Here is a 14655-nt window from a genome sequence, read left to right on the forward strand (position 1 = left end):
CCATATGGGAACAGTTAAGGGAGTACCCCAGAGGCCCCCCCTGCCGACAATGCAGAATGTTCCTGCAGACCCTAGGAAGGTCACATCCACCACTTGTGCTGATTGTGTTGGGAGTGGAGCCGGCTGCAGGCTCCAGTACAGGCCGGGAGACCCAAGCTGAGATAAGGCACTCATCGCAGTTATAGCCCCAGGAGAGTTCCACTCAACATGCTCCCAGAAAAGTTGACACACAGGCAGTCACAATGCCCCCAGTCCCTCCATCGACAGCAGAGAGCAATACCAGGGGCCTTCCATACAGTAGACCGTTCGCTCAGTCACCGGGGTTACTCCTCACCTCAGGTTTCATGCCGGAGGGTGGGGGGTGCAGAGGTACCAGAAGCGAGCAGGCAGGCCAGGCCTCACCCGTACAGCATAGGGTCTCGGAACCGGGAGCCCAATGCCTAAATGTTCTCTTGTTGATGGCTGCCGCGGATGAGTATAATGTGTGTGCACTCTTGAGGGCGACATCGCCGACGCCTCCCACCACCTCAGGTAGGCTCCACAGCGACAATGCAGGCTGATGGCAGTGTGATGCGGACTGCCTCGCCCGGGCCGAAGGAGCGATGGTCTCCCACCGCAGGTGTCTGGAAATGTGGTCCTTCCCGCTGAACTCAGGTCGGAGATGGCTTGATGGGCGAGCTGGCTGTAGCTGCAGCAGAAAGGGTCAAGGGGGGAGGCTGCCTAAGCAAGATGGCGGTGGGGTCCTCCAGCAGCCGCGGCAGGCATTCGCCGTAGTATAGCTGGGACTTAAGCAGGGAGGTTGAATGGCTCCCTAACGGTGAGAGCAGAGGAGCAGCAACACTCCTTAATCTGCTGTTAGCCCCTTCAGTGGCCCTGGTGCAGTCCATGACTCTAGATGGGCCCTGGGGAGTTGGAGAGCAGGTGAAACACGTCCTACTCCATTACCTCGTAGGTCACGCCCCTCGTTTTAGCAGTTGGTGTTTTAAAGGCTGCTCACGCTGTCTTAACTTTGTGCTCAACTGATTGTTTTGAAAGTAAGTGACGTTAACTACAGTCACTTTGGCTGTTTAAAAAAACTGCATAAGTATCTGGGTAACACTTTGCAGGTCTATTGTTGCATGTTTCTAATCAGGTGGTGATCAAGTAAAATAATCCACACTTTTTAAAGCAGCAGTACCCTGGATGTGGTAGCTTGTGTAGAGTTTTGGGGAAAATACTTTGAAGGGGAGCATGTGAAGGAAGTTGCATGTCACTCACTGCATTGATGTGTTTCAGATGGCTCTTAATGGTATATTTTCCATCTGAGAATCCTGCCTGTTGAATGAAAGTAGCTGTGAAGTCCAGATTGGTGATCCTGGTCTGAACATGAAAATGTCAGTGTTTCAATAAATCTGCTTCCAGAAAGAAGTGGCAATAGCTAGAGACAAGGCAGACTAGCAGCAGTGTGTTCCTGAAACCACTGAATGAATACACTTGGCTTTAACATTAGGCAGTTTTATAATAATTTTCAGAGCTGCAGGTTCAGGAGCTTACTGCTGAGCTTTGCTGCTGGGGTCATTAAGTCTTTGCTGATGCAGACTTTGCACTGAGGGGCTTATTTCATCCTGGAAGCAAATTGAAGCAGATCTGTTCTTGAGCTTACACACCACTGCAGTTACAAAAAGGTACGCAGGACGTAGGGCCAAGCAGCTGAAGTGTGTGGGGTACAGAGAAAAATATTAGTAGGTGTTATAACTGGGGGTCTCTAGTTGGCAGCGGTAGGTACCACTGTCCAAATAGGGACCCTTGCTTCTAGTCGGGGTAAGAAGGATGCCATTTTAGATAACCCCTGCTCACCCCCTTGGTAGCTTGGCACAAGCAGTCAGGCTTATCAAAGGCAATGTGCTAAGTATTTGTACCAACACTCACAGTAACACAGTGAAAACACCACAAACTGACTCCACAACTGTTTAGAAAAATAAATGTATTTAATCTAAACTACACAAGACCAAAACAACAAAAATCCAACATACACAGTTCAAGAATATGGTTTAAAATGAGTTCTTAAGGTTGCATTAAAACCATCTACAGTTGGGTCACGTTTTAGCAAACAGTACGTTTAGATGCGACAAAAGTTCCAAGTGAAAGCTGTAGCATTGAAAAGCAAGCGATGCGTCACTCCTGAGACCCTGGGGAGGCGATGCGACAACCCCGCTGGACGCAGCGGGCGTGTTGCGATGACTCCGGTCTGTATGGGGAGGGATGCAATACCTTGCTTGGATTCCGGTGCACAGGTTTCGGTGGAAGCGGCTCGCAAAAGGTATGATGCGGCGATCTTCGGGTTGGTGACGATATGCGGTGCGGTGACTATGCGCGGCTCAGCGGCGATCTTCTCCTATTGCGGCCCCTCGATGCCATGGCTCTGCGACGTCTCTCGCCCAGTGAGAGCACCGCTTGCTTGCGACGTGATGAGGTCTGCAAGCAAGCGGTGCGACGATCTCACACAGTGACGACAGGCTCTGCGACGATACTCGCAGCAATGGTAATCTTCCCTCACAGGACTGGTGTGTCCCGCAAACGAAGGATGCGACGACTCTGGCAGCGGCAACAGGTGCTGCGACGATCTCGGCCTTCGTAGCGGCGGGAATTTCCTCGCACTGACAGGGATGCGCTCTGCAAGCGAGCGATACATTAAAACTTGCAGAAAGTCTTTAAAATCTTGGTTTCCAGCTTCCCAACACAGGTACAACTTCCAGAGGCACCACAACTGGCCCATTCACTCTAGGGAAGGACAGAATTCTCTCAGCAGAGTTCAGGGAAGCTGGGGGTGAAGTCTGTTTGTTCCTGGGACTTCTTAACAGGGAGCCAGCTCTTCTTCAGGCCCTTGGAGATTCCTTCAAGCAAGAAAACACAACACAGCACAAAGCAAAGTCCTTCCCCTCTCCTTGGCAGCAAAGCAACTGCAGGTCAGTCTGGCAAAGCAACAGCAGGACAGTCTTCCTTCAGTCTTGCAGCTTACTCCTTGGCAGAGGTTCCTTCTTGATTTCCAGGATGATCTAATTTTCTGTAGTCTGGGGTCCTGTACTTATACCCCTAAAAGTATTTGTTCCCTTTGTGCAGGAGGGCTCTGAGCCCGGTCTGAACCAGTTCTGGGTGTTCCTTGAGCACTATGTTTTCCTGACCCCTCCTTTCCTTTCAGAGAGAGGGGCAGGGTCGTCAGCCGCACAGCAGGAGGTGGAGCCAGCATTGTGGAAGGCAGGCACAGCCCTATTCAGGCCCATGTGCTACCCCCTCCCACCACTTTAGATGCAGATGGAGCTATTCAGCCCAGGGATGGCCCACCCAGCCTCTGGGAGCCACCCAGCCCCTGTCACTCACAAACCAGACAGTCAATTCACAAACAGGCCAAGGCACACAGAAAGGTCAGACAAGAGAACAGCCCCTTTCTAAAAGTGCTGTTTTCAAACACAGGATTTAAAAACCACCTTTCCTAAAATATGTGTTGTTTAAATTCTGAGTTCAGGGATACCAGACTTTTATGTCCTACCTTGCTTCTATGGGAAGATATGCTGGTAGCCACTATTGCCAGCATTCCCCATGGTAGCCTATGGGCAAGGTAGCCTTACAATAATTAAAAACGAAAATGGCTGTCATTCTCTACCAGAGCATGTCACCTGCACTAGTACATGGTCTACCTTTCACATACACTGCACCCTGCCCAAGGGGGTACTTTCGGCATTCCAGAGGGGTGACCAATGTGCACAGAAAGGGAAAGGGTAGGCCTGGTCAGTGGGGACACGGACCAGGAGGACATGGCAGTTAACAGACTGCACACAGGCACTGCGGTGGCAGGCCTGAGACACCATTTTAGGGCTACTCATGTGGGTGGCACAATCAGTGCTGCAGGCCCACTAGTAGCATTTGGATCACCAGCCCTGGCACACTCAGTGAACTTTACTAGGGACTTCTTGGTGATAAAATATGCCAATCATGGATAACCAATTAAAATAACAATTTACACAGGGAGCACTTGCACTTTGACACTGATCAGCAGTGGCAAAGTGCCCAAAGCATCTAAACCAGCAAAAACGAAATCCAGCACAGTGTCAAAAAATACAGGAGGCAGAGGCAAAAAGACAGGGGAAACCACGCAAAAGATGCCAGATCTAACAGTAGGTGCCACACAGCAGATTCAAGTGGGTAGGAATTCCCTTGATGGGATGTGATCTTCTGTGGTACACCAGACAGAAGAGCCAGAAGAGAAGCGAGGATTGCAGGGAGAGGTACATTCATAACAACATGTTATCATTGATTATTTGATTCATCTGGGAATTTTTAAAAAGCCTCATGGAATCTTCGGAACTTTTCACATGGAAACGATGTTGGAGTCCGGATTACAGTAGGGAATCTTAACCTTCCTAAGAAGACTTGAAAATATGCACTTGTCCCACTAACACAGAGGATATAGGGTGACTACAGAATATAGTATATATAGCGATTGGTGTTACAGATAAGACACTCGGTGGATACCTCAAAAAGAATCTTTAGCAGAATGAATGCTTTACCGAAATATAGACCTGCACATTATAGCACAAACAAACCGAAGTGAGGATTACAAAGACTGGTAACATCATGATGTATACTGAGTGGTTAACGTTTCAGGAGACTGGAAGTCCACCAGCTGCAGCACGCGGATACAAGGACTGATTGTTTCCAGGTCTGGAGACAGGAACAACTCTGCAGTGGATACAGAGCTTAAGATGAAAATGTTCACCTTTTGGAAGCCTTTAGCAGTGCGGCACAGCAGGCATTGAGCCTTCTTCCTGAGTTGGGAACCCACAAGCTGCCGTAAAGGAGAGACTAGTGCGACTACAGTACAGACCTGGGGCTTGTTTAACAGCAGTGAAGCAGATCGAGGGGAAGCGCACTTCTGAGGGCTTCAGACCAATTCACCTATATTGCATCAAATGAAATATGAATTAGATGATTTGAAAAACTCGCTACAGTATGATGTTTGAAAATGCAAATAAAATTTACAAACAAGCATTTAAACCTTTGGAGTAAATATTGACGAATGTGAAAGGAGTGCCAGGAAGGAGTGGGTCCTGTGTATACAGAGCACACACGTCATACTTGTTCAAATATTTTAGAGCATTTTTTGAATACTGCCCAACTGTGACTCTGCAGTACTGTGATGGAATTAGAGGTAGCTGTGGTATTGTTGGTGGTTATTGAGTTGTACATTTGCAGCATCATTCTAGAGGACGATTCATAGGGTAGGGTCATAGTCTTAGCAGCAGGGTTTGTTAGAAATAAGTTAATTTTAATTCGGATTTTGCTTTGCATTTATCATTGATTTGATTCATCTGGGAATTTTTAGAAGCTTTATGGAATCTTAGGACCTTTTCACTTGGAAACATGGGTGAAGAGTCAGGATTACAGTAGGGAATCTGAACCTTCTACGAAGGCTTAAAAATATGCACTTATCCAGCTAACACGCAAGATACAGCATGACATGAAAGGTCCCTGCATTCTACAGGAGTGGGGGAAAAGGGAATCTCCTTTATCTGGAAGCATTCCGGGACCTGCACGGAGCCTTATTTGATGAATTCTAGCTCTGCTGAAAGCAAGGCAGATTGAGGGGGATGTGACATTACTAGCTGCCTGGGGACAAGAAAACAAGGCATCAAAAATTTACTCCACTACCTAGAGTTCCAGGATAACGAAGACTGCAATTGGGCACAAACCTTGATGCAACACTTCATAGTTGTATTGGGCCCCTCAAGCGAGGACTACTGAGTCTATCAAACTGATGCAACTGGAAGTGCAGTTCCTCAAACTAGACAAAATGGAAAGTGTAAGAAGTGAAGTGGGATGCAAAATAATAGCTTACTTTCTAGACCTAGCACATAATGGCTACATTAGTATGCCTTATCAACCAAAAAAGTTTGATAACCCGCAGGAGTAATGGAGAACAAGTATTTGAAGCCAACCTGGTTAAATTAAGAACCAACAGGAAATTAGCATATATTTGGACCCAGAAAAAGGAAGCCCTTGGTCCATTTAAGTAAGGGCTTTTGGATGTTACAAACCCTTTAGTAGATTTCACTAAAGATGTGTTTGCATAGGCGCATCTTTCCTCCTACTTCGTGTAGCCATGTGCTGCCTTAAAGTACATTCCTTCTAGTTAACCTTTCTGCTTTTCAATTGGATTCTAACGTTTGCGAGGACAAACTTGATCATTAAAATCAGACTCCAAGAATGTATTGAAATAACCTTCTCGCTGTTAAGAGGCGGAAATGAGGACTCCATGTCAGGAATTTCTTTCTGCAGTTCTTGTGGAAAGACCCCCTGAATTTGTGCTTGGAGATTGGTGTTTTTTGGCGCCAGGGATAGGATAGGTAAGAAAAAACGGATGGTAGCTTTACATTAGCAGTTGTTGATTCCGATGCTGTACATCATCCTCCTATCTGTGGTTGGGTCCCGAAATTTAACTTGTTTACAAAAATGTTTGAAAGTGAGTGTCAACCAATTTCGACATCTGGAATGAGACACCTCTATGGTGCTGGTGAAATCTTCCATCAACATGTACCTTCAATCATTTACAGATTTATGTCGGTTTGATTTTCTTCATGTTTCTCAAAATGTAATGTTATTGAGGTTTGCGTCACCTGTATTTTTCTGTTCTGAATCTAGCTATGTGCTGTAATAATGAAAGTCAGACTGGAGATGTTCTGCATATTGTTTTGTAGAAGTATATTTGCAGAAATAGCATTCAGTAATCTTTCCTATTAGTTAAGTGTAAACCTATGGCCTCCTTTGGAGTTGTTGTCCAAATTGCGTCGCATAACTATACATTGCATGTTCCAAATGGCAATCCCAGTCTTTGTAATTGGAACACCTGAGCAGTAGTGCTAAATGTGGTGAATAATTCTCTAAATTCCTTGGTATCTTCTCTATAGTTCTTAAATGTTAACCTGACAAAGTAAGTATGTGTGTTTGTGTGTAAACGTTTCGGGGTGATGCATCAAGTGGGGGCAGAGAAAGGGGCCGGGGGTGGAGTAGTTCCAAAACAAGGTTTCCCCATTAATTTTCCCATAAGAAAACTATACACCACTACAGCCAAAACAGCTGGACAGAATTGCAACAAATTTGACCCTAAAAAAGATTGAGTCCAGAAAGCGTGCTTTTTTTGTGATTTGGTGTACATTTGTTCAGTACCTTTTGTGAAATTATGGTTAAAAACGTTGTATATTTCACTCTGTGGAGAATCCACAGTAGATCAGCGAGCACAGCCATGTGCTGTGATAGGCTGGTTGCAACCTGAAATAAGAATAACAGAAAATAAGATATAGGAGGGCAGGATAGGGGCACCCTGACTCCCTCTGCCTTGTGTGATGGGGGCTGTACCAACGGACATGAGTTATAGTTACTATTTCTGTTTTGTTAATTGAAAATAGTATGTTTTAACTCACATTTCCACAAAACACACAAGATGATGGACGGAATGTTGCACAATGGCAAAACATTCACCCCCAGATCTGGGTTTAATCCATCGTTATTTTGCTTACCAAGCCACCCCAGTTCAGACATGGCCATATGCAAATCAGTCTTGACCCTGTGCCTCATGGGAACAGTCCAGCCCGAATTGCCAAGCCATGTCTTTCCTGGACTGGAATCGAGCATCCTAGTACCGGTTTCTGGCTATCAGCCGTCTTCAGCCAGGATAGCTTGACTCCAGTGGCGTAGTGAGCACGGGACCCACGTCTAGGCATACCCTTCCCACATACGGTGAACAGCAAAACACACAAGATGATGGACTGAATGTTTCACAATGGCAAAACATTCACCCCCAGTCACAGATCTGGGTTTAATCCATCTTGTGTGTTTTGCTGTTCACCCTATGTGGGAAGGGTATGCCCAGATGTGGGTCCCGTGCTCACTAAGCCTGAAGACGGCTGATAGCCAAAAACCGGTCCTAGGATGCTTGATTCCGGTCCAGGGAAGACATGGCTTGGCAGTTCGGGCTGCACTGTTCCCATGAGGCACAGGGTCAAGACTGATTTGCATATGCCCATTTCTGAACTGGGGTCGCTTGGTGAGCAAAATAATGATGGATTATGTGATCTGTGACTGGGGGTGTATGTTTTGCCATTGTGCAACATTCCGTCCATCATCTTGTGTGTTTTGTAACTCACATTTCCACCTTACTGTAATGTCCCTTTAACTCTTGTTCTTTTCAGTGAATTTCTAAGCTTTTATTAAATTATAAATAAGGCCCCCTGTTTTCCGTTTTTATTGATTTTCTTTTTCCAGATAAATGCAGACAGACCACATTAGTTTTCGTGTCTGTATTCATTTTTAAATGTGGATAAAAACGGAAATTGGGTTGCTTTTTGAGTAATTCTAAATTCTGCCTGCTATCACTGCCAGACCAATAGATGCTCGGATTGATAAATAAGGGGGTTTAAAAAAAGGAATTTTAGTTAAGAGGCTTTAACATCAGTATATATGCATAAGGTTGATACTGACATTTGCATATTTTTATATAAGTGCACTGGTGTATCGTCTGCAGGTGTTCACAGCACTGAAACCGGGTAGACATTCAAGCATGAGTGCTTGTTTATCGGTTAAATAAATGTGGAAATATTCAAATTTCAGCTTACATTTTTCCACAAAACCCTAAATAAATATGGATAAATACAGAAAAAGTTAGCAAAAAATATATATAGATAACTAGAGATGGAAATGGGGAAACAATACCATAAAGCCGGGAGCCCTAATTATAAAGTAAGATATTACAATTTCTAGCTATAACTTCAATTTAACCTTTGTTTATATATATATATATATATATATATATATATATATATATATATATATATATAGCTATAGAACGTCTTTGAAAATTATTGTTAATTCAAGTCATTTGACTGCAAAATGCATCTTATTTGAGGTTTCAATCTTGATGTGTACTCAGAAGTATGTTCCCGATAGCTGTACTAGTCACTGTTATACTGGTAAAGCATGCAAATCTTTCACTGCCCTTAAGGAATAGATGCTAGGAAAAACGTTACTCTCACATTTGTGCTTCGGCTCATAAAGTAAACCCAGTAGTTGGTTCAGTAGAGCATTAATCTCCCAGTTCAGAGCTGTAGTTTCCGTTGGAACTCACAATTTTAAGCTTTTACAAAAACTGCTTAAATTTCAGACCCGCCTTTCAAATCGCATTTTGACACAGTAAGTGAATTTAAAACAGATTGCAAGCTGCCAACCCGAAGTTACTGGCAAGTAAACTCGTATTCTTAGTTTAGCGGTTTATTAACTCCTTTAGTTGGAAAATGAAAATCACCTCCCCAATTTTTTAATTTAAAAAAGGTGTTAAATAACCTCACTGACTAAATTGTTAGTGGTACGAGGCACTTGGAGGGCTAACAAAAGAAAGTGGACTGGAAATGTAACATGTGGGGTATTGGTGTTGGGTATATTTGGTGGTAAATCACCTAACCTTGCCCTTCCTTGTAGAGGCTCAGCATCTGTCCTTTTGTTGACTCTAAATCCTAGATTACTTGGAAAGAGGGTCCCAAAGCTTTTGAGACTATAGGGTTTACACTGTTTTAAAAGGGTTCGTCCCTAAAAGAGATGCTGGTAAAACAAAAAACATCAAAGAGCTATCTGAATTTCACAGACTAATGGACAAATGTTACTTGCCAGACTGTATTGCACAAACAACTAATTTAATAACTAACTTTCAAGTTTAAACTCTGCCGTTCCATTATAGGTTTCCTTTAGAAAAGAAAAATCTAATCAATATAGTGGTTTTTAACTGAACAAATGTTGAACTGACAAGGAGCCTGATCTATCTGACGAACAAATAAGGCCATACTAACGAAATCCAAGACTTCTAGTTTAAACTTCAGTTAATGTGATTTAGCCCATCTACTTGATAAATTAGAGAATTATTTACAGAAGTCAGACCAGACATCATTTCAAGGTTCTTCTTTGTCGGGTTCACTTTGAGTTCTCTTTTCCATTGCTTTTGGCTTCATTCACATAGCTCTTCCTTGAACAAGTTTAGATGAAAAACCATTTAGGATGCTAGTGTCAGAACTGCTACGATGCCTTTTTACTATGAAATGACCAGCAATGTTCAATATCCTTTCATTTAAGCTAACTGTGTTTATCCATAATATGTTGGCGCAATAATGATGGATTTTAGTTGGTTTTTCTGAGCCCTGTTACTTGCTTTTTGTCGTGGATGTGAAATTGGTGTTCATGTAGGCATAAAACAAGGACCTACTAGAAAGGGAGGCTAGCAGCCTTCTATTTTTGTGTAAATAGGCTAGTCTTCCTTCTCCCATTCCTGCAGTGGTGGGATAGCATTGGACTCCACAGATGATGAAAGCAACCTAGGTGCTTGGAGCCGCAGATTCACAATTATGAAGACTGTTACTGGTAGATCAGACTATGCAACACAATGTGAGACTTAATGGGAATGAAGCTCTGATACTTTGAACTTTTCTAACCGTTGTCCCTCTTTCTCCCCCTAGGCTCCTCACTGTGAGCACGCCTTCTGTAATGCTTGCATTACCCAGTGGTTCTCGCAGCAGCAAACCTGCCCGGTGGACCGCAGTGTGGTGACTGTGGCTCACCTGCGCCCTGTCCCGCGGATCATGCGGAACATGCTCTCTAAGCTGCAGATTACTTGTGACAACGCTGTTTTTGGCTGTTCTGTGGTGGTTCGACTTGACAACCTGATGTCTCACCTTAACGACTGCGAGCACAATCCCAAACGCCCTGTGACCTGTGAGCAGGGATGTGGGTAAGTGTGCAGCGGTTGGGGGGGGCATGAGGGTTGGTTTGGTAGAAGAATATCCAGCAAGATGGCACAGTGAGAAAATAAGACTGCTGCGGACATATGCTTTGTTTGCAGGGCACAACTTTAACTGTTCGCAAGGTTAACTTTGACTCTTTTCCTTAGTTAAATTGAGTGCTGTGAAATGGAGTAATCATATCTGTTATATATAGCTCTGAGAAGCAGCGGAATTGCGATATGTAATACTGCATAAATACATTCTAATTGTCATGACAGACCAGTTTTCTGTAAGCCTTGCATCAGGGATTTGGGTAAGTGCACTGGAAGTGTGGAGTCTAAAGGACTGAGTGTAGAGCCTGGAGTTTATGCTGACCTCTAAGTTTTAAATGATGTATGTGTGCCAGTCTCCATGTTTATATAAATGCTGAACAGACTTTGTACAGTGGAGTTCTACTAGTAAATTGGAAAACTCTTCAGAAAAATTGATTTGTGGGTCAGCGGAAACTGCTTTCTAACTCTTTATAGAAAGTGTACTTTGTGAAAATGTCCCATTACTTTTCTTGTCGCACCTCTAAGTCCACAAAAAATAAGCTATGACTGAACATCTAACCTTTATTTATACCAGCCATTTCAATAGCGCTCTAAAACTGCTCAGTAAGGTGCTGCAGATAAGTTAGTGTGTCTTCAGAAGATCAATAGTACGAACTAAATCTTTTCAAATTCATTATTAAACGAACTGTGCCTACTTAGCAGGCTAGTGATGCCTTCAGTGGACTACACAAGAAATGAAAGGCTTGCCTTTTATGTGAAGATAACATCATTGTGTTCTGCACCTTTGTATTAAGTTCACTACTACCAAATAACTTTTTTCCTCACTGTGATAGGAATGTGGCTAATTCATTCTGACTGTTTCCTCCTCTTGATCCTCCACAGCTTGGAGATGCCAAAAGATGAGCTTCCAAACCACAACTGCATTAAGCACTTGAGGTCAGTGGTGCAGCAGCAGCAAACCAGAATTGCTGACCTGGAAAAGTCCTCGGCTGAGAATAAGCACCAGCTCTCTGAACAGGTAATGCCTCCTATTATTAGTTTCATAATCTTTATTTCGATCACCAGGATCTCAAAAGACATTAACAGCGATACACACTGCATTTCGAATCGGGGTGTGTGTGCACCCTGTAGCTATGGTGCTTGACATATTTATAAAAAAAAAAGAAATTGGAGTTCGAAGGCTTCAAGGTAATATAAAGATTAGGAAATTCAGAAAAAAGCCATAGAACCACTGTACCACATATGTGAAACATTCATTTTGTCTTAAAAAATGTAAAATATCTTATCACATACAAAATATCATAAAAGTGAACTTATTAATTGGGAAATATAAAATATGCTACAACCAATGGCCATAATTGGTTGGCATGAAATCTATCAAATATAAACTAGTGAATAGAGCACTAGAATGGATGTTACGTTCTAGAACTGAGCACAATTGTACCAGACAGAAATTTACATTAATCGTTGGTTATTGCTCTGCCAATACAACATTGTCCTAGCCATTATGTATGTCAACTTACTCTTTATGCTAGCCACTAAGTTGAATGGGCACAAGAATCTTTGTCATTTTTTCTTAAATTGACCACATCCAACTTAGGAATTTAGCAGTTGCTACTACACACAAGTCATTTATGTTGGTCAACAGTATTCTCATTGCAATGGTGCTACACCTGGTACCCATCTTTCTGCATAAAGGTTTTAAGCATTTGTCCCGGGGGCCCTTATAGGCCGGGTAGATTAATAGATTGTGTGAATAAGTCTCCTCAAAATCCACACACAATTGGCATTTGCGGTCATTTAAATTAAGCCATTTGTGCATGGTTTTTACTGGGAGTGTACCTACCCGGAATTGAAAGTAGAGTAGTCTGTCTCTAGGCTTGGATATAACATCCCAGAAAGATTCATACTGAGGAAAGGACTTGAACCCTATGAATTTGCCTGTCAATGTAGCACACTCAATGGCTCGGGTACCATTCTTTACGACCATAGACCAGTAGAGCCCTCTTTTCTTTTTTAGAGGGGAACTGATGACCCACTGGATCGCCCCATAAATGTTGCAAACCGATGCTAACCAATGTGATTTTCACCTTTTGCAACCATATAATTTTACATGAGGTGTCTGCTTCCCAGACATCTTTCAGGGAGGTAGGGTAGTGCGATAGCTCGGGAGTGGTCCATAATCTTCGCCAGAATGCTATAGGGCGAAACCTTGCTGTTCGAGGCATATGAGCTGCAGATCATACACTATGGATAGATCGCCATCTGGTGTTGGCAGTTTGTTATTGTCCTGGAACAAGTCTTTGGAAGTTTCGAGATAGGTGACTCCTCCTTTGGACAATAGTGCGCATGGGCATAGACTTCATCTTCAGATTGTTTTTTTCCGCCATTGGGCTCGGATGTGTTCGATGCATTCCAGTTCGGTATCGTTACCGATTTAACTTTCGATGCGCAATCTTTACCCTCTCTTCGGTATTGTTTGCGATCGCGTTTCCCTTTCGACACACCTCTCTACAAGCTTCTACTTTGGTTCCAGTCGTCGAAGCAGACCTTCGGGCCTATCTGCGCCCCAGGCCTTTTGGCTCATGGAAAGGACTCCCTTCAAAAAATGTGGATCCAAGTTTCCACACGCCGATCTTCATGAGGTGTGTAACCTCTGCCTTTCATCTGAGCACGAGATCAAAGACTGTCCGGCTTGCGCCTCTTTCCGCTCCAACAAAACCATCAGAGATCGGCAAGCTCAAAGAAGCATGGCTCGATCGTCGACAGATACCAGACGACATTTTCCAAGAAGGTATCGATGTGCAGGAGCGGATGGAAGAAGGCACCTTTATCGAAGCCGAAGAATCCAACTTTGAAGACATCACTCCGGGGTAACTGGTCGCAAGTACTGACGTCGACCCCTATCCATCCATTCAAAGGCTTCGGTAACACTTTCATCTTCGGGCCTAGGTGCACACCAGGAAAAAACTTCCCACGCCCCGCCTTCAGGCCCAGCAAATAAGTCTACATATAAGCCTTCAGGCCACTCTGGATCGAGCCAGACTATCGTCGGTGCCAAAACCTCATCTTCGGCACCAGCAAAAGAGAAACCAAAACCATTGTCTTTGACCGCGCCGAAGCCTGGTTCCACACCGGCGCATTTGGCACCAAAACCTTTGGATCCAAAGAAATCCTCTGAACCAACAAAGCCAGCGGTTCCGAAAACCACTAATGAACCTTCTGGTCCCCAAAAATTGTCGGAACCAAAAAACAAGTGGTTCCAAAACCATCTGGCACGCACACCTCTGATCCGAAAAAATCATCAGAGCAGACCAAACAACCTGTTCCAAAGACTCGAGCCAAACCTTCGGAACCCAACAAAGCTCCCGATTCCAAACCAAAGTAGCATAAAACACCAAAAACAATGCCACACAGGCATTCGGACTCCTGAAAATCGACACCAAAACACCATCTTTCAGAGGAGGAGCCGTTTCGACCCGATCCCACACAAAAAACTCTGGAAATAGACCCAGAAACAGGTTATCTCAGGATTGGTCCATCCAACAAAAGGAAAATGGACAAACCTACACCACCTCCAATTCCTTCAAAGAAAAAAGACATTGCTACTTCCCCTTTAAGGATTCCTTCTCCACCATACATCTCTCCTATCCCATCTCCAGTACCCTCACAATCTCCTCCACCTACAGATGATGACGGTACCCCTGATGACCAAGGGGATGATGAACCTCTAGGGGAACCTAGTCATCCTTACATCCCAAATGACCCATGGCACACCAGATGTTCCTAATGTACCACAAGAGGATGTC

The 14655-nt window shown here is 43.9% G+C and overlaps 1 protein-coding gene across 1 annotated transcript in view; it reads left to right on the plus strand.

Moving 5' to 3' along the window:
* Positions 1-14655, plus strand: part of RNF41 (ring finger protein 41) — a 320109-nt gene that overhangs the window by 201477 nt on the left and 103977 nt on the right. Inside the window, exons 4-5 of the mRNA XM_078686225.1 lie at positions 10530-10801; positions 11729-11864. Coding sequence (XP_078542351.1) covers positions 10530-10801; positions 11729-11864 — 408 coding nt within the window. The remainder of the gene's footprint in view (positions 1-10529; positions 10802-11728; positions 11865-14655) is intronic.

This window comes from Lissotriton helveticus, chromosome 1_1 (assembly GCF_964261635.1).
Source record: "Lissotriton helveticus chromosome 1_1, aLisHel1.1, whole genome shotgun sequence".
NCBI lineage: Eukaryota > Metazoa > Chordata > Amphibia > Caudata > Salamandridae > Lissotriton > Lissotriton helveticus.